Source organism: Suncus etruscus, chromosome 1, assembly GCF_024139225.1.
Source record: "Suncus etruscus isolate mSunEtr1 chromosome 1, mSunEtr1.pri.cur, whole genome shotgun sequence".
Lineage (NCBI taxonomy): Eukaryota > Metazoa > Chordata > Mammalia > Eulipotyphla > Soricidae > Suncus > Suncus etruscus.
The window spans coordinates 6,978,477-6,999,204 of record NC_064848.1 but is presented as its reverse complement, the minus strand read 5'-3'; the positions used below and the strand labels follow the sequence as shown (position 1 = coordinate 6,999,204).

The following is a 20,728-nucleotide window of genomic DNA, read 5'->3' as shown; positions in this document are numbered from 1 at the left end:
GAAACCAGGTCCGTCCTGGGTCAGCCACATGCAAGGCAAACACCCTACCACTATGCAATCACTCTGGCCGTAGGAACCACTATTTTCTGAAAAATAGCAGTAAATGTGAACTTTATCCTTTTCTTAAAGGAAAATAAATTGCCTGCAAATATTTAAGCTTTAGTCATTTGATTAAAAAGTTTCTGCCTGTAATTATCAATAGTATGAGACTAATTAATTCCATGCTACATATATACTCACTTTTATGCGAAAGGTAAAACCCACTCTGTAATATCATCGAAGAGAACTATTTATACTAGATACAGTTTAAACTGGCTAAAAACTGGCCAGTTAAAATGAAACAAAGTCTTCAGGAGGCCACTAAGTTCTCCTTAAAAATCATGAATGACTAGTTAAGTCATAGATTTAATAGTGATTAGTTCATAACATGCTGGATACACCCCAAGGAAGAAGCATATGTTATTCAATTACATTTAAGCGCTCTCCAATCTGTAACTCGTCATAAATTCTCGAGTTGAACCAAACCAATCATTTCATATTTAAACAAACTTATAAGTATAACTAAAAATACACTAATTAAGTCCATGAGGTTTATAATGCTACTAGAAGTGAAAACAAGGTAGTATGGATACATGGTGCTAACGTCTTTACTCCTTTCAGTAGTTCTCACGGCACTGCTGCATCTCTTAGCAGTATGCCATTCAATTTTGTGTGCTGTGGTTAGGATGTTAGATTACTATCCACAAGCTGCATGGCCCCAAATAAACTTTTAGAAGTGTCATCTTGTACCAAAACACGATGATCAATTCTATGGTTCTCTATTGATTAGGATTCTTCATTTGGTTAAAAAGCCAGTGTACAAAGAAAGTCCTACACAGGTCAAAATTAGATCACTTTCAGAGCAGCAATACGTGATCCAAGGTTCTCTTGAAGGTAGTGCAAAAGATGCAGTTCGTAATGTTCTCCGGATTCAGGAACTCTTATGCTGTGTCTTTCCTGAGGATAGATCTTAACAACAACAACAAAAATTAAAAATGGAAAAGCGAATTTAATAAAACATCTCTTTCCTGAGGCTTTTCAGAGAGTGTCAACAGAATAAATAATATGGAACATAACCTTTCAAAGATACTATATGCATACAACCTGCCTTTTAAAAAACAATTCCTAGGGCTGGATTGATAGCACAGCAAGGAGGGTTTTTGCTTGCAGGTGGCCAACTCCGGTTCAATCCCCTGCATCCCATCTGGTCCCCTGAGCCTACTAGGAGCGATTTCTGAGCAAAGAGCCAGAAGTAATCCCTGAGTGAAGCCGGGTGTGAGCCAAAACAAAACAAAACAATTCCTGTATATTATATTAAGCTGAAGAGATTTTAGAGATGGGCAATAGGATCTCCAAGTGTAGTCTGTAGATTTCTAGTGTTTTAGAAACATTTTAAATTATAATCAAGGTCAAAACTACTTTTGAGGGGCTGGAGAGATAGCACAGTGGTAGAGCATTTGCCTTGCACGTGACAGACCTGGGATGGACCTGGATTTGATTCCCATTATCCCATATGGTCCCCCCTGAGCCTGCCAGGAGCAATTTCTGAATGCAGAGCAAGGAGTAACCCCTGAGTGCCACAGGGTGTGACCCAAAAACAAAATCAAACAAACAAAAACCTACTTTGAGGACCAGTATAGGAACTAGCATGCTTGTCTTACATATGGCCACCCCTGTTCTGTCACTGGCATACATGGTCCCTTAGCAAAACACTGCCAGGTGTGACCTTCCTCAAACTAGAAATCAAAAACAAGCAAACAAAAAAACAAATCTATTTTAAGAATAGCAAAGTAGGCTATAACAAATTTGAGCCAAAAACTTATCTTAATGCAAGGCAACTGCCGTACCCATTACTATCCCTCTGACCCCAGAGGTAGTTTCACTTAAAATTTTTGTTTTGCTTTTGACATATCACTCCTGGTGGTTTTTGAGGGCACCAAATGAAATGCCAGGAATCTAACCTGGGTCGACTGTATGCAAGGCAAGTGCACTACCCGCTATCACTCCAAACCCAGGGCGGGCACTTGCTTTTCATGTGTTCAACCCAGTTTGATTCCCAGTGCCCCATGTTTCTCCTGAGCCCTGCTAGGAGTGATACCTGAGCACAAAGTCAAAAGCACTGCTGGGCATGGGCCAAAAACAAAAAAACCAAAGAGTAGTGAATTAAATCCCATCATATTTTCTATAATTACAGACTGATATAAATACATAAGATGACAGACACAGGCATACAAATTACATACTAAGGTGAATTTACAGCCTGACTTTTAACGGAATCTTCATTTTCTTTCTTTCTTTTTCTTTCTTTCTTCTTTTTTCCTTCCTTCCTTCCTTCTTTCTTTTTTCCTTTCCTTTCCTCTTTCCTCTTCCCTCTCCCCTCCCCCTCCCCTCCCTCCCTCCCTCCCTCCCTCTCTCCCTTCCTTCCTTCCTTCCTTCCTTCCTTCCTTCCTTCCTTCCTTCCTTCCTTCCTTCCTTCCTTCCTTCCTTTCTTTTTTTAATTTTTGGGTCACACCCAGCAGTGCTCAGGGGTTACTCCTGGCTCTACGCTCAGAAATCACTCCCTGCAGGCTTAGGGACTATATGGAATGCCGGGATTTGAACCACCGACCGTCTGCATACAAGGCAAACGCCTTACCTCCATGCTATCTGTCTGGTCCCCAGAATCTTCATTTCTATCCAACAACAAGTATGTTTATTATTTAAGCTCTCTTAAGGAAAGAACAGTCAAAACTAAACATTTATTTGGCTGGGCTCCATAAACTATTAGATTTCAAGGTAATCAAACCCCATCGCGATTTAATTAGATTAGAAAAGGTAGAATAAAACTCACCTGTAAATCATACGGCTTTCCAGCCCTCACTAAAAAACTCAGTAATATACTGGTGTGTGCAAAATGGACATTCTCATCCAAAAACCCATGTAAGAGCAGTAAACGATTTGGTCTAGAAGGAGAAATCAGACATTTAGGCAAGAGAGTAGAATATTTGGGTAAACCATTTAACTCCTTTAAATGAATAATAATTAACTATGCTAACGTCCTTAAACCTTATTATTAAACTAAGAATTTAAAAATAATACAAGACTGTTCACATTAAGTTTATATTAACCAAGTATACTTGACATAAAAAATTTAAAGGTTTTTGTGGTTACTATTATATTCCTGCTAAGGGTCCAGCCTCAGAGTACTATGAGTAGGGCACTTGCCTTGGACACAGCTAACCTGGGTTCGATCCCCAACATCCCATATGTCCCAAGAGCCCTTCCAGGGCTCAGAACCTTGAGTAACTTCCAAGTATTGTGAATAGGTTCTCAAAAATAAATAAATAAATAAATAAATAAATAAATAAATAAATAAATAAATAAAGCAGTCCTTTTAAGAGGGCCAAAGAAATAGTATATCAGGTAAGACACTTGTTTTGATCCCTGGCACTCCATGTGATCCCCAGTTTGCTAGGAGTGACCCTTTAGCACAGAGCCAGGATTAAGCCGGGATCATTGCCAGTTGACCCCAAATAGCCCCTTCTCCCAAAAGAAGATGGCTAGGGGCCGGAGAGATAGCATGGAGGTAAGGTGTTTGTCTCGCATCCAGAAGGACGGTGGTTCGAATCCCAGCATCCCATATGGTCCCCATGCCTGCCAGGGGTGATTCCTGAGTGTAGAGCCAGGAGTGACCCCTGAGCACTGCCAGGTATGACCCAAAAACCAAAAACCAAAGATAGCTAGAGATAGTACCACGAATTAGGCACCTGACTCGTATGTGGTTGGCCCAACTTTGTTCTTGATACCCCATATGGTCCCTGATCTGCAGAGATAAACAAATGGGACATATGAAGCTGATAAACTTTTGCACCTCAAAGGAAATACTGACAAGAACACAAAGAATGGAAAAAACTATTTAGCCAATGCCCATCAGATAAGGGGCTAGTATCTAAGATATACAAGATCCTGACAGACTTAATAAGAAAAAAATCTAAACCAAAAAGGAAGGAGAAGAAATGAACAGACACTTTCTCAAAGAACAAATACAAATGGCCAAAAGGAACATAAAAAAATGCTCCACATCACTAACCATTAGGAAGATGCAAATCAAAATAACAATGAGTTACCATCTCATGCCACAGAGACTGGCACACATCACACACACAAAAGACCAATCAGTGCACACATCACACACACACACACACACACACACACACACACACACACACACACACACACACACACACACACACACACACACGACCAATCAGTGCTGGTGGGGATGTGGGAAGAACTTTCATTCACTATTGGTGGGAATGTTATCTAGGCCAGCCTTTATGGTAAACAATAGGGAAATTTCTCAAAAAACTGGAAATTGAACTCCCATATGATCCAGCTATACCACTCCTAGGGATATACTCTAAGAACACAAAAACAATACAAAAATGCCATCTGCAGCGTTATTTACAATAACCAGAAACTGGAAACAACCTAGATGCCTGACAACAGACGAATGGCTAGAGAAATTTTGATACATATACACAATAGAAAACTATGTAGCCATCAGGAAAAATGAAGTCATGAAATTTTCCTATACATGGATAGACATGGAAACTATTATGCTGAGTGAAATAAGTCAGAGAGAGAGACACACACAGAATAGTCTCACTCATCTATTGGATTTTAGAAAAATAAAAGTATATTAATAATAACCAGAGACAATAGAGATGAGGGCTGGAAGGACTGGCTCAAAATATGAAGCTTACCACAAAGAGAAGAGAGTTCAGTTAGAGAAATAACTACACTAACACCTATCATGACAGTGGTAGTAAGTGAGAGAAATAGGCAGGGGGTGGGGGAGGAGGAAAATGGGGGCATTGGTGGTGGGAAGGTTGCGCTGGTGAAGAGGGGGGCTTTTTTTTTTTAACTTTATTGATTGGTTGGTTGTTGGGCCACATCCAGCAGTGCTCTGGGGTTACTCCTGGCTCTACACTCAGAAATCACCACTGGCAGGCTGGGGGACCATATGGGATGCTGGGAATTGAACCAGGTCCCTCCTGGCTTGGTCGCAGGCAAGGCAAACGCCTTACCAATGTACTATCTCTCTGGCCCCAGGGGGGTGTTCTTTTTTTATGACTGAAACCCAACTACAAACATGTTTGTAAACATGGTGCTTAAATAAAGACATTATTAATTTTTTTAAACATTTATAATTGTAATTCAAAAGCTTGAACTTACTCAGAGGGAAATTTTTCTGCTTGCATGGCCACAGATCCTAAGTAGTAGCCCTGTTCATTCTGATCTGGGTGACCCATGTAACGTTCGGTATAGCCCGTATCATAGAAGATCCACAGAGTGACTGGAGCCCCAGCAATAGCAACCTGCATGAGACACCAGTGACAATTAAGTGTAGTTCAGAAACACAATGGCTAGCAGTGACAATGTAACTGCAAACTTAAAGGCTAAAATTATCTTTGGTTCTACAACTGAACCATTCATGGTCTCAGATAACTCCGAAAAATCATAGTTAAGGTCAAGAATTTGACACTGAGGGCAAAGAGTAATGTAATGTATTTTAAATGCAAGGCAAGTGCCTGCACTTGGCCAATCCAGGTCTGGTCACTGCACCTTACATGGTTTCTTGAACAGAGAACCAGGAGTAAGACCTGAGTGGCCGAACCAGGAGTAAGACCTGAGTGGCCCCCAAAACCCAGGGGAAAAAAATCAAGAATTTGTGAGTGAGCTTTCTGTTTCACAGACATGCTGAAAATCAATATTTCATTTGGAAGAGCACAAAAACAAACATGAAACCTTTTGTTAAAAGGGAAAAAATATCTAGAACACAGGAATGCCGCAATATAAATAAACTCATTCCTGCTACTGAGGGATAGTAGTGTGAAAAATGTCACTTTATTTAGGAAAAGTGGTCTTTTTTTAATAAGCTTTTGCTGGCAGTATAGAATTTAAAATAATGCAGTTAGAAATAAAAGGTGCTTGCTTTGTAAAAAAAAATAAATAAATAAAAAAGACGTTAGGTCAAGGCTTGTATCTGGCTCTATATTCAGGCAGGGATCATTCCTGCAAGGCTGGGGGTCCATATAAAGTGCTGGGGATTGAACCTAGGTTGGCTGTGTATAAGGCAAGTACTTGACAAGCTGTCCTATCATTCTGGCCTGCATTTTATACTATACATAAAGATTACCTGAATATACATGTAAGAATAAACACTATTACTCTTACTCTTAAATATAAAATATTTCACTGTAAAATAAAGTTATTATTGAAATAAAGAAAATCAGTACCACTCCCTCTACCTTAACAACTATCAGCACCCACCTATGTATTATTTTGTCTTTTTTTTTTTTTTTTTTTGGTTTTTGGGCCACACCCGGCGGTGCTCAGGGGTTACTCCTGGCTGTCTGCTCAGAAATAGCTCCTGGCAGGCACGGGGGACCATATGGGACATCGGGATTCGAACCAACCACCTTTGGTCCTGGATCGGCTGCTTGCAAGGCAAACGCCGCTGTGCTATCTCTCTGGGCCCTATTTTGTCTTTTATATATTTCTGCCTGCCATTCCGGGGCATAACAACTCAGGGTCATGCAAGGCAAGTCCTTTACTGCTGAGTTACATCTCTGGCCCAGCATCTAAATGTTTTAAATATTTAATCATTTGATCCATTCAGGACCCACAGCATGCTGAGAATCCAGCAGTGAACCAAACTAAACAAGTCCTGCCACAAGCTGGTAGTCTGACATTAAGACAAAGATTCACAATCCACTGTCGATACCACTGTGTTTTGCTGATCACTCAGCTGATGTCTTACAGTTTTAGATATACAAATACAGGCATATTTACATCTCACCTGGATATCATGTGTTGAACAAGATGCATATATCATATGCCTATACAGGAACCCTAACATTCCATAATATTGCCAACTCTGCAACATTCGTAAAAATCAATGTCTTTTTACTCTTCGATTTATGTAAAATTCTACCCTTATTACAAACACAAATACCTTAGGAAGTCACATACCCTGAAGATATCTGACCTCTGCATCAATGCCATGAGAGAGAGGTACCCTCCATAGGACCAGCCATGAATGCCCACACGGTCTAAGTCAATGAAATCATACTGAGAAGCCAGATACTGGAGGCCTTCCACCTGATCCTCAATTTCTATTTGACCCTGTCAAAAAAGAAAGAAAAAACAACAAGAACATTTTATTGATTTTGATAAAGATTTCTTTGTAAGAGAGCTTTTAAAGACAGTTTTTTTTTTTTTTTGAGAGGGGAAGGGTTGTTTTTTGGGTCACACCTGGTGGTACTCAGGGGTTACTCTTAGCTTTGCAGTCTGGAATTACTCGTGGCAGTGTTTGGGGGACCATATGGGATACTGAGGATTGAACCCAGATTGTCCACGTGTAAAGCAAATGCCCTACTCACTGTATTATCCCTCTGGCCCCAAAAGATGATAAAATGTTTTTAGTAAAAATACCTGTAGCTTTAGATTAGGATTTATTATCAATCAACATTCTGTTGCTTCCCAAATTTTTCATTCAGGGCTTTCACTTCTGGCCTGTCATAGGGTTGTTGTTATTATTATTAACCCCCAGGGGTTACTTGCTATGTGGGTTATTGCCCATTTCCATTTGTTCTGTTGTCTGCTAAAAGGTCAGCATCTTCCTTGCAACAAGCCTTCCTATACCCAAAGATTGAAAAATAAAAATAAACCTTCTTAAGTGGTTGACTAATTTTTACTTTTAAAATTCAGTAAAGCAGAAGAAAGCTCATTTGAACTTGCTGTCAGCCCTTCATCTAGCTCAAGGAACTGAACATACTATTGCTTTAAAATCTGATTATGTTCGAATTCTGACTGCCACCACCCAGTCCAGATTCATTGGCCTGCCAGTGAGCTCAACTGCACTTCACTAAGCTAAAAATCAAAAATGAAAACAAAAAAACTTACATGAGAATACAACATAAGGTCAAAGAACTGGCTGTGGGAGAAAGTTCTCATGTCTTACTCGGCATGTCCAATACAGTGGGAAACACAGTGACTGCCTTACTGTGCAAAAGGAACATCGGGTCTCATCATTTCCCAAAGCAGCAGAAAGGACAGGGGGCATCTCTAAAGGTAGCATTTAAAGCTTCCTGCAGAGAGAAAGAGGCTTGTCACAAGGAAGGCACTAACAGTTGGTTTCTCTCTTCACAGAAGACAGAACAAACCTCAATTATTCCTCTCAATAGGATACAGGAGGCAAAAAACTAAAAGGAGCTGCCTACTGGCTACTCTAGACACAGTGAACAGAAGAAAGCTCGTTCTATGTAGAAAAGGCCCATTTCAGTACCCCCAGATTAATCCCCTGGACACGAATAAGTGAGCATTGCCCTGCATCTTCGACCAGCCCTATTGCCCCCTCCCTGCTTACTCACAGGCCTCACCCTGACACTCTCTGGGAGACAATGCACCAAAATTGGAAATGGCCAAAGAGAACTATTTGCATGCTCACACACCATTTTATATTTAAAGGCGCCTTCGAATTTCAGCCCACGGTGACAGGATCCCCGGTTATCTATCACTACAACCACATAGCCCAGAGAGGCCAGGGTATTCAAGCGGAAGTATTTGACTCCTTTAAATCGATTATTCACCAGCTGCACCTGAGGAAAAAAATACAAGTTCAATAAAATTTAATGCATGGTAGTGTATAAACATAAAAGCAAAACAAAAAACAAAAACAAATCCCACCAAACAGTCAAAAAGAAGATTTTGATAGAGTGATAAAAAGCTGGTAGGATGCTTGCCTTGCACATGGGTGACCTGGGTTCGATTCCTAGCATCCCATATGATCTCCTGAGCCCACCAGGAATGATCCCTGTGCACAGAGTCAGTAATAAGCCCTGAGCTTTGCTGCATATGGCCCCAAACATTCCCTCACACACACACACACACACACACACACACAAAAGATTGTCAAGAAAATCAGAAAAACTAAAGATTTTTGTTATTTAACTTTAAAGTAAATTTGATTTACCTATACTAAGAACACAATATAAAATCTACCACAAGATCTTCTGTCTTTCCTGAGCTCTAACTGTATGATACTGAATCACTATTAGAGAATGATTCCACATAGCATCTTTAGAATTTATTCATCTAGCATAACTGAAAATAACTGATGCCCAATGATACGAACCTCCCATTTCCCACTGGTTTAAAAATTAATTTAAATCTTTTTGGGTTTCTTTTGTTGTTGCTGTTTTGGTCTCTTGGGACCTGAGAGATAGCATGGAGGTAGAGCATTTGCCTTGCATGCAGAAGGACAGTGGTTTGAATCTTGACATCCCAGATGGTCCCCCAAGCCTGCCAGGAGCGACTTCTGAGCGTAGAGCCAGGAGTGACCCAAAACCCAAAAACCAAAAAGGGGCCTCTTGAGTTTCATCAGGTGTGGCCAAATAATATCAGTGCTGGAGAGATAGTACAGCAGGGAGGTGTTTGCCTTGCTTATAGCTGACTGATCTGGGTTAGATCCCAGGTATTACTTACAGTTCCCTGAGACCTGCCAGGAGTGATCCCTGATTGCAGAGCAAGGAGTAAGCTCTATGCACTGCCAGGTGTGGCCCCCCAAACAAAATAAATACATGAAAATAAGAACAGAGGTTCAAGAAGGTGCCAATCTCAATTTCCCAGACATTTAAAAGGATCACTGAAAATACATCCATTCATATGTCTATCAGTATATAAATAGGCTTACCTGAGGTCCACCATATATGAACAGAACAGTGGGATATTTCTTTCCAGGTTGTAGATCATGAGGTTTGTAGAGCATCCCATATAATGTGAATCCAGTAGTACTTTCAAAAGAGAAAATTTCTGGTGGGGTATAGTCAGGAAGAGGACCTATAAAGAGACAACAGTATATGGAGGAACCTTTGGTTTGGTTTTTGGGCCACACTGGGGCAGTGTTCAGGACTTACTCCTTGTTCTGTTTTCAGGACTTATATTTGTTACTGGTTTCTGAACTGGAACAGCCATGTGCAAGGCAAATGCCTTAAGCCCTGTACAAGAAAGTTTATTTTAAAATAAATTAATGTGGGCCAGAGAGATAGCACAGTGGTAGGGCATTTGCCTTGCATGTGGCCAACCCAGGACTGATGGTGGTTTGATTCCTGGCATCCTATATGGTCCCCATAGCCTGCCAGGAGTGATTTCTGAGCACAGAGCCTGAGTGCTTCCAGGTGTGACTCAAAAACAAAAACAAAACAAAACAAAAAATTAATGTTGGGGAAGGAGGGATGGTACAGCAAATAGGAAACTTACTTTGCATGTGACTAAGCTAGGTTCAATTCCCTATACCAGAGTTCCCTGAGCACTGCCAGGCGTAATTCCTAAGAGCATAGTATGAAGTAACCCTTGCGCAAAGCTGGGTGTGGCCCCGAAAACAAACAAAAAAAGAAACTACTGTTATTTGCCGGCGTATAAGACGACCCCCTAATTTTGCAGTTTAAACATAGGTTTAGGCCTATATTCGCTGTATCAGACAGAACATTCCTGTGCGGCATGTGTTCCTGTGCTCACGTACCACAGTGAGCCAATCACAACAAGCAAAGATTCAAAGGTTATACTGTGATAGACTTCCTCTCTGACTCTGGCCAATCTGAGCAGACTTTTTACAGTGTAGATTCAGGTCCAGAAGAACATTGTCTAATTTGATGCATTAAACGCCTGCTTGGATTGGCTGAGTTAGAGGCGGTCCGAGCAGCCTTGCAGTGATTGTGCAGGATCTAGTTGGAAAATTCATTTTGTGGCAATATTCAGACAATTTTCGTTTAGCAGCATATTGAAACATTTTTCAGGATATACTCGGCGTATAAGTCGACCCCCGATTTTCGGTTGACTTGGTTTCAAAAGTCGTCTTATACGCCGGAAAATAGGGTAATGAACTTAGAAGCCACTGTACATGTAAAACTATGCCAATAATTTGTATACACTTTAGTGTACTGTTATTTATTTGCTTGTAGTGCAGGGAATTACACCTAGATTACATGGCTGGCTATAAGGCAGGAGCTTTATCACACACCTAATCCTGTGGTGTAGTTTGATAATTTTTTTTAGACATTTACCTGATTAGAAACAGGAAGCACAAATTTAACTTAACTTGTTCATGGCAGGCAATGAACAATCATTCCAGATCATTAGAGAGTAAGTTTAACCAGACCCCAAAAAAGGAAAGTCATTATCAGTCTTTGATTTATCAAAGCTATACAAACTTCTCTATAAGCATCTTTGCATATGCTACAATTTAAGCAGAGATCATGGTAACATTATAAATTCACTTGAGGACAATCTAACAGAAAAGAAATTATGAGGATAAGGTGAATTAAAGATAACATAATGAATCCATTCTTTGGCTAGAGAGCTCTTGCCAGGAAATGTGGAAACCTGTTACAGGTTACATGCACACATGTACTAATAATTCTACTTAAGATCAGCTTCAGGGCCCGGAGAGATAGCACAGCGGCGTTTGCCTTGCAAGCAGCCGATCCAGGACCAAAGGTGGTTGGTTCGAATCCCGGTGTCCCATATGGTCCCCCGTGCCTGCCAGGAGCTATTTCTGAGCAGACAGCCAGGAGGAACCCCTGAGCACCACTGGGTGTGACCCAAAAACCAAAAAAAAAAAAAAGATCAGCTTCAGGGAATGAGTACCTGCCGAATCCAAAAGGGTGGCCCAAAACTCCTTTGTTTTGCAAGATGGGTCGTCTTCAGGACTTGAGAGCTTGTAAAGGGACACACAGTGTGGATTCTTCTGATTACTGTACTTACTTATAAAGAAGTCACAGTGCTAGAGAAAGGAGAAACAACAATTTATTCACCTGAGGAAATTAAGAAGATTATCTGCTATACCCCTGTACTAAAGCTTCAGCAGGAATGTTAAGAGTTGGACCACCACTGCCATAGCGAAAACAATTTTTTGTGGGGAGAGGGTTGTCACACCTAGTGATGCTCAGAACCCTTATTCCTGTCTCTATGTCCAGGGATCACTTTGGCTGGTATTCAAGTAAATCATGTGGTGCCAGTACAATTTTTTGGTTTTTGTTTTAGGGGCACTTAGGCATGCCTGGTAGGGTTTGAGAGACTATATATATATATATATATATATATATATATATATATATATATATATATATATATATATATATATATATATACATATGTCAGACATATGCAAGACAAGCATCATATCCACTGTACTATCTCTCTGGCCCTTAGATATTATTGCACTAACCTATAAAAAGGAAAGCATTGGGTTTTTTGGGGAGGTTGGGCCCCCCAAATAGTGGCGGCACTCAGGGGACCATGAGATGCTGGAGATCAAACCTGGGTTGATTCAGGGTTGGCTGTGTGCAAGGCAAATGCCCTACCTGTTGTGCTATCACTTTGCCCCTTCCAAAAGCAAAGTTTTTAAAAAGTTTTTAAGGGGTCAGAACAATAGTACAGCAGATAGAGAGAACTTTCCTTGTACAAGGCTGAACTAAGATCCATTCCCAAGCAGAATACTCAGGGGATCATATGGGGTTCTGGGGACTGAACCTGGGTAGGTCACATGCAAAGCAAGTGGCTTATTCACCATACTATCACTCTGGTCCCAAGAATCAGACTTTTGTGGGAAAATTTCGCCATTTTTCATATGGGTCAAAAGCAACATTACAGAGGTCGGATATAAAATGTGAGCATTTGCCTTTCATGTGGATGACTTGTGTTCAATCCCTGAAACTCTGTATAGTCCCCCAAGCCAGCCAAGAGTAATCTCTTTTGGGGAAAGGAGTTTGAGCCATACACAATGGCCCTCAGGGGTTATTCCTGACTTTTCACTCAGAAATCGATCCTGGAAGACTCAGGGATCATATGGGATGGCGGGAATTGAACCAGGGTTGATGCTGGGTCAGCCACGTGCAAAGTAAATGCCCTACTGCTGTGATATTCTGGCCCCAGGAGAAACTTCAGAGTACAGAGCAAAGAGTAACCTCTGAGCAATGCCAGGTATGGTCACTCCAAATAAAAACACCCCCAAAAGAAGCATTATATAAGCAGATGCTTTATTTTATATATACACACATATGTTTATATACATACCCATCTATAACATATCTGTAAAAATATGATTAGACACCATTTGCTAACAGCACCTCATTACCTGGCTGATACAGCAAGAATGAGAATATCCCCGATCAGTCAGCCTCGTCACTTCTCCAGGATTGGCGTAACTGACCACATACAGATGATGTTCTAGAGGTGAGTCTTTGGTACCTTCAAAATAAACTAGCTTTCTGACTTCGTCAACTTGAATCTGCATAAAAGAACAACAAACTAGTGTTAGCCTGATCTTGGCAAGGCCAACAGTAATTTCACAAATAATTCTGTATAAATACTTAAAAGTATTTGCACCATCCTTTGATTTGGGCCTCTTCTTAAAATTTGCCTATCTGGGATCAGAGAGATAGTACAGTGGGTAGGGCACTTGCCTTGAACACAGTTAACCCAGGTTTGATCCCTAACATCCAATATGGTTCCCCAAGTTGGCAAGGAGTGATCCCTAATTACAGAGCCAGGAATAGAACCTCTGGAGCCAGGAATATAACCTCTGAACAAAGCTAGGTGTGGCCCCAAAACAAATAAAAATTTGCCATCAATGTTGATAAAGATGACTTAGTTTTCATTATGACCTATAGCCATAGACCTCTGGAGCTGTAGTGATAATACTATAATGTAGGGTACTAGTCTAGCTTGCAGCTGACCCTGTTCATTCTTCAGCATCCCATATGGTTCCCCAAGCTTTGCCAGGAGTGATTCCTGTGAGCAAAGCCAGAATAAATTCTGACCACCACCAGTTGAGGTCGCCCCAAAACTAACTAAACAAAATGAATTAAGTCTTTGGGGGCCAGAAAGACAGAATATCAGGTAAGGCGCATTCCTTGCATGTGGCCAACCCAAGTTAATCCCTGACACAACATAGGGTTTCCTAAATCCTACCAGGAGTAATCTTTCATCACAGGGGCAGAAGCCGAGTACTGACAAACAAAACAAAACAAAGAATAAGTTATATGGGGGCTGGAGCGATGGCACTGCGGTAGGGCGTTTGCTTGCATGCAGCTGACCCAGGATGGACCTGGGATTGATCCTCACCATCCCATATGGTCCACTGAGCCAGGAGTGATTTCTGAGTACATAGCCAGGAGTAACCCCTGAGCGTCACCAGGTGTGGCCCCAAAACAAAACAAAACCAAAAAGAATAGCTTATAGGGGGCTAGAAAGATGTTATGAGGGATAAGGGAAGTGACCCTGTTTTAATTCCTCCAGCACTGCTGGGTGTGATCCTGAAGGATCCTAAGCACCAAGGATGGCCTGGTCAATTGTTTGTTTGCTTTTGGACCATGCCTGACGGGGTGTTACTCTTGGCTCTCCATTCGGGAATTATTCCTGGCAGTATTTGGGTCACTATATGAGATACTGAAATTGAACCCAGATTGGCCACATGCAAGACAAACACCCTACCCACTGTACTATCACTTGTCCTGTGGCCCAATTCTTGGCACCTCAGGACTGAAGAAAAATCGAATCCTTAGGTTCTTCCATTGAAAACTGGCCTGGTTGTCCAAGAATTGCCAGGAAGGACGCTAAGCCCCTGAACACTTGTTGGGAGGTCTCTACCAAGCCCAAACCAAAGTGATAGTTGGGGCCAGGGACACAGTCAGTGGTGGTCAGGGGCCACAGTCAGCAGGCAAGGGCAAAGTCTGAGGTCAAGGCTCATTGTTTCATGTGCAGAGATCCAAGCTTGAGTTTGAGCACTTTCCTGCTGAATTTGAATTTTGAATTACTTAGGAAGTCCAAGAGAACATGTGCATGCTATTGGTTGTTTTCCTTCTGGTTTGTGCCTTTCAAGTCATTAAAATGACAACTCTCCCATAGGGGAGAAAAATATTTTATATTGCAACTGAAGTACAATTTTCACGCATATTTAAGAGTTTGATTATAGCAGCCTACATATTTTGCATGTATTATTATCTTGAGTAGTACTTTTTGTTTTTGGATAGCACCCAGTGTTGCTCAGGGATCACTCCTGGTGGGATTCTAGGGATTAAACCAAGATTGGTGGTATGCAAGACAAGGCTCTACCTACTGTACTACTCCACCTCTTTAGTCCAGCAACACTTTTCTTTTGTGCAAGCTGAAAAAAAGTGTCTTGGTTATTGGATTAGGAAATAACTGAATTCAATCAGTTTCAATACTGATATAATTTGTAAATGAGAAAAGATAACAGTATTTATCCTTTCATTTAGAATTCAAAAAAACTGCTAGTAATCTCAGCTGAATTCACTTAATATTTTTTCCAAGTTAGAGTAAATTCTAAACAAATAGCTTTCCTTTGTTTAAAAGATCTTCTATTGTCCTTTTCAAACACAAATACAATAAAAATAAAACCCCCGGTATATTTGTTTATACAGAAAACAGATACATTTAAAAAAATGAGTTTGTTTTTGTTATGGTTTGGTTTTGGACAACATCTGCTGCTACTCAGGTCCTAGTTCTGCAGAGGGAAAATTTCCAGTGATGCTCAGGGTCCATTTAGTGAGGGGATGTAAACAAACAAAAACCCCTAAAATATTGCCACGATACTGTTGACTCAGAAACCATATCTTTTTTTTTTTTTTTTTTTTTTTTTTTTTGGTTTTTGGGCCACACCCGGCGGTGCTCAGGGGTTACTCCTGGCTGTCTACTCAGAAATAGCTCCTGGCAGGCACGGGGGACCATATGGGACACCGGGATTCGAACCAACCACCTTTGGTCCTGGATCGGCTGCTTGCGAGGCAAACGCCGCTGAGCTATCTCTCCGGGCCCAGAAACCATATCTTAAGAACCAATTCTCTGGGGCCAGAGAGATAGCATGAAGGTAGGGTGTTTGCCTTGCATGCAGAAGACAGTGGTTCGAATTCCGGCATTCCATATGGTCCTGTGAGCCTGCCAGGATTGATTTCTGAGTGTAGAGCCAGAAGTAACCCCTGAGCGCTGCTGGGGGTTACCCACCCCCCACCCCCCAAAAAAAGAACCAATTCTCTACAATTGGCTTAGAAGTTCTGAGGCAGGAGCTGAATCAGCAGCACAACACAACAGGGAGTGCGTTTGCCTTGCACACATCCACCTGGTTCGATCCCCAGCACCCCATATGGTCCCCTCTGAGCCTTCCAGGAATAATTTCTGAGTGTAGAAACTGGAGTAACCCGAGTGCCACTGGGTGTGGCCCTAAACCAAAAAAGTTTCAAAGCAGTACCCAATTACTGTTCTTAGAAGTCTTTTTGGGGGCCTGGAGAGATAGCACAGCGGCGTTTGCCTTGCAAGCAGCCGATCCAGGATCAAAAGTGGTTGGTTCGAATCCCGTTGTCCCATATGGTCCCCCGTGCCTGCCAGGAGCTATTTCTGAGCAGACAGCCAGGAGTAACCCCTGAGCACCGCCGGGTGTGGCCCAAAAACCAAAAAAAAAAAAAAGTCTTTTTGGGAGGGAGCCAGAGAAATAGTGCAGCAGATAGGGTACTTGCCTTGCATGCAGTCAATTTAGGTTCAATCCCTGGAACCCAATCAAGTTCCATAAGTCCTGTCCAGATGATCCCTGAGAGCAAACTCAGGAGTAAATCTTGTGCAATTCTGTGTAGCCCCAAAACAAAAGTATCTTTCCTTCTCTGTTGCTGACCTAAGTTTGATTCCCAGCACTGCAAAGGGTCTCCTGAGCAGCATCAGGAATGACCTTTGATGGTAGTACAGCAGGTAGGGTGGCTTGCCTTGCACATGGTCAACCAGGTTCGATTCCTGGCATCCCATATGGTCCCCTTCCAGGAATAACTCCTGAGAGCAGAGCCAGGTGTAAACCCTGAGTTGTGGCTGGGTGTGGCCCCCAAAAACGAAACAAACAAAAAAGAAATCTTTATGGGCAGAGAGGTAGCACAAAAGGTACAGTGCACGGGGCCGGGAAGGTGGCGCTAGAGGTAAGGTGTCTGCCTTGCAAGCGCTAGCGAAGGACGGACCGGACCGCGGTTCGATCCCCGGCGTCCCATAAGGTCCCCCCAAGCCAGGGGCGATTTCTGAGCGCATAGCCAGGAGTAATCCCTGAGTGTCAAATGGGTGTGGCCCAAAAACCAAAAAAAAAAAAAAAAAAAGGTACAGTGCTTTCCTTACATGTGGCTGATTTTTGTTCAAATCTCTGAGTAGCACCAAGGGTTCGGATAGAGTAGCACAGAGTCCGGATAGCTCCTGAGCACTGCTGAATATGGACTCCCCCCAAAATGCAACAAAATAAAAAATTCCTTCTTCTGGTGGGAGTAAGAACACTGGCCAGAGTACAAAGAAGCAAAGGGTGACTTTTTAATAAAAAGGGGTGAGGACACTGGGGCAATAGTGGAAGGAAGCAGACACCTGGGTGGAGGGGGTGGTGCTGGAATAGTTTGTGTATGAAATTCTGATAATAACAGTTTCTTTTTTTTTTTTTTTTTTTTTGGTTTTTGGGCCACACCCGGTGATGCTCAGGGGTTACTCCTGGCTATGCGCTCAGAAGTCGCTCCTGGCTTGGGGGACCATATGGGACGCCGGGGAATCGAACCGCGGTCCGTCTCCTAGGCTAGCGCAGGTAAGGCAGGCACCTTACCTCCAGCGCCACCGCCCGGCCCCTGATAACAACAGTTTCAAAGCCACAGTGCCACCCCTCAAACAGAAGAGGAGGGAAAAAAAGCACAGTAAGAGAGGCATGTATGAATTATATAAATAAGGATGAAATAGAGAAAATTCAGGGCAGGAAAGAAAGAAAAGGAGGTTAAGGCCTGGCATGCAGCTGACTGGTTTGATCCCCAGCACCATCAAGGGTCACTTCTAAGAACAGAGGCCAAAACAGGGCAGGTACCAGGTGTAGCCCACACACTCACCCACCATCCCCCAAGATAAATGTTAGCAACTGATCTACAATTTAAAATAAAGACAAAAACAGAACATAATGGTTAGTAGTTCAACATTTAAGTTGGTCAAGTAAGGTTCAGAGCAACATATAAAGTTTTGAGAATTCCCTCAATATTAACCATCTTTACACAGCGTAAGTTTACATTTGTATAGTCTTCTGATACCAGGACCTAGAATTCTCCCATATTTATCAGGTGACAGACAAAAATATTCAAGGTCCAGTAAAAGAAAAAAAAAAAGATAAAATTCAGAAACATAGTGAGGAGGTCATATGGGACTGTCAGCAGGAATCTGATTTTATAGACAGTCTAAAGTTTTACCAATAGAAACAAAGCTGGGAACTAAGAGTGATCTCTACAGTAGTCAGTACATACAATCCTTTGATGACTCTGTATCAAACTGTAGAAATCATAGGCCTAAATCACTAAATACTGGTAGCATAATCAACTGTGTCACAAAGTTCTTAGATTTAACAGCAAGTTGAAACAAATACAAGGTACCATAAAAAAGTAAAAGCAAAACATTTTAGAATTCATTGAATTGCTATAGAAAGTCATAGCTGAGAGCAAAGTAAAAGAGGGTAGAACAGGGGTCTCAAACTCAGTTTACCTGGGGGCCACAGGAGGCTAGTTGGGGTGAGGCAGGGCCGCATAAGGGATTTCACCAAAAAAAAAAGTCCTCAAACGTCATTATTAACAGTTTTAATTATTTCTTCTGAACATGAATAGAACATTGAGTGAAGATCATCATGAACAGTCCTTCTGAACATGGCATCTTTTGCCTATTCCTTGCTGCCAGAGACTTGACAGTGCTTCTTCTCACAAATCTGAACCACATTTGGCTTTAGAGAGGAAGCAGTGGAGACCCTCAGTATGGCTTGAAGATGATCATCATTAAGTCTAGACCTGTACTTTGACTTATTGAAGTTCAATGCGGAGGATAACTTTTCACACAAATATGTGCTGTCAAAAAGGCACATGGTGTGCTTGAACATTCGGGAAAGCTCAGGGAAGCTGGGGGACAATTCTCTCAAAAACTGCCCATGCACGTCTGCTTTTCCACTAATCTCCCTGAACTTGGCTTTGAGATCAGAGTTGCATTGCAGGTCAATGAGTTCCATTTGAAGCACAGGAGGGACATCTTGCACATCAAAGGAAAAGGGGTCCACAAAAATTTTTAAAGTGGCTTTGTGCTTTTTGAAGTCTGCAAATCTGTGATCAAATCCCTTCTGTAGCTTAAAAATAGCATCAACGTATTTCTCACCACTGAATGGTATGCCTGCATCCACAAGTTCCTTGCATGCTGGGAAATGGTAAAGGTTTGTCTGAGAGAGCTGGGATTTCCATAACACAAGTTTTGTGGAGAATACTCTCATGTTGTCATAGGCAGCACTGATAAGCTGCCCTGGGCCTTGTAACATCTTGTTTAGTACATTCAGCTTATGTGTGATGTCAACAAGAAAAGCTAAGTCCATGAGCCATTTGTGATCACTCAACTCAGAAACAGCATTCCCATCCTTCTCCATGAAGGCTTTCACTTCTATCAACTCAAAAAATCTTTTCAGGACATTTCCCCTGCTGAGCCAACGTACCTCGGTGAAATAGAGGACATCTCCATATTCTGACTCCATTTCCTCTAACAAAGCACGGAACCTCCTGTGCTTTAAGCCCCTGGATCTGATTTGGTTGATGCATTTCACAACAACAGACATCACATTGTCACACGGCAGGCATTTACTGCAAAGGGCCTGCTGATGGATAATGCAGTGAAGAGCAATGGCCTTCTCTATACCCTCCTCTTCAAGTTTTTTTTTTTTTTGTACAAGTGCCACAGTCCATTTTTCCTCCCTGTCATCGATGGCACTCCATCGGTTATTATTCCAACAAATCTCTTCCATGGCAAACCTGCATTCTCAATGGCATCACACAGATGTTGAAATATCTCATTAGCGGTGATCTGGCCATGCATTGGAATTATTGTGAGCAGCTCCTCTATCAATTCAAAATTGCAATCAACACCACGGACATAAATTGTGAGCTGCTCAGTGTCTGTTATATCTGTGCCCTCATCAAGAGCAACTGAGTATGCATCAAAACATTTGGCTTTCTCACACAGTTGATGATAAATGTCACTTGACATGTCAGAAATACGCTCTGCCACGGTGTTGGCAGAAAGGCTGATTTTGCTAAACTGACCTTTCTTTTCTGGACAGATAATACTTGCAGCCTGTAACATGCATTTTATTTTTTTTAACAAACTCTCCTTCTGTGAATGGTTTCCCTGCCTTAGCAATCTCACTAACCATGTAACTAGCTTCAACTGATGCAACATTCTCTTTGGTTGCTTTCTTGAAGAAATCTTGTTGCCTCATTAGACATGCTTTAAGACTGGCAACCCGCTTGGCTCTCTCATTTCCTTGATATTTTGCACATTCCTCAGCATATTTAGTTGAATAATGGCATTTCAAGTTGTATTCCTTGTGCACTGCAACTTTCTCTGAGCAAGTAACACATGTGGGGATGCCCGTGCTCAACAAAGAAATACTGCGTCTCCCATTTTTCTTGAAATTGTCTGTGCTCGTCATCAATCTTTCTCTTCACTGCAGGTTTTGATGAAGTCATGATGAAGGTAGGACAAAATCTAATTCTGTAATAAGCTTCTCTCCCTTCTCTCCCTTAGGCCTCCGAAAATGCAAGGAACAGCGGGC

The 20,728-nt window shown here is 41.8% G+C and overlaps 1 protein-coding gene across 2 annotated transcripts in view; it reads right to left on the bottom strand.

Moving 5' to 3' along the window:
* Positions 1 to 371: 371 nt before the first annotated feature.
* The window catches only part of DPP8 (dipeptidyl peptidase 8), a 64,531-nt gene continuing 44,174 nt past the window's right edge, over positions 372 to 20,728 (bottom strand). For both annotated transcript variants that reach the window (XM_049777686.1, XM_049777692.1), the window contains 8 exons: positions 13,220 to 13,372; positions 11,731 to 11,866; positions 9,779 to 9,924; positions 8,538 to 8,684; positions 7,057 to 7,209; positions 5,257 to 5,399; positions 2,870 to 2,981; positions 372 to 1,008 (listed from right to left, as the gene is read on the bottom strand). In XM_049777686.1, the coding sequence (XP_049633643.1) occupies positions 886 to 1,008; positions 2,870 to 2,981; positions 5,257 to 5,399; positions 7,057 to 7,209; positions 8,538 to 8,684; positions 9,779 to 9,924; positions 11,731 to 11,866; positions 13,220 to 13,372 (1,113 nt within the window). In that variant the 3' untranslated portion in view covers positions 372 to 885. The remainder of the gene's footprint in view (positions 1,009 to 2,869; positions 2,982 to 5,256; positions 5,400 to 7,056; positions 7,210 to 8,537; positions 8,685 to 9,778; positions 9,925 to 11,730; positions 11,867 to 13,219; positions 13,373 to 20,728) is intronic.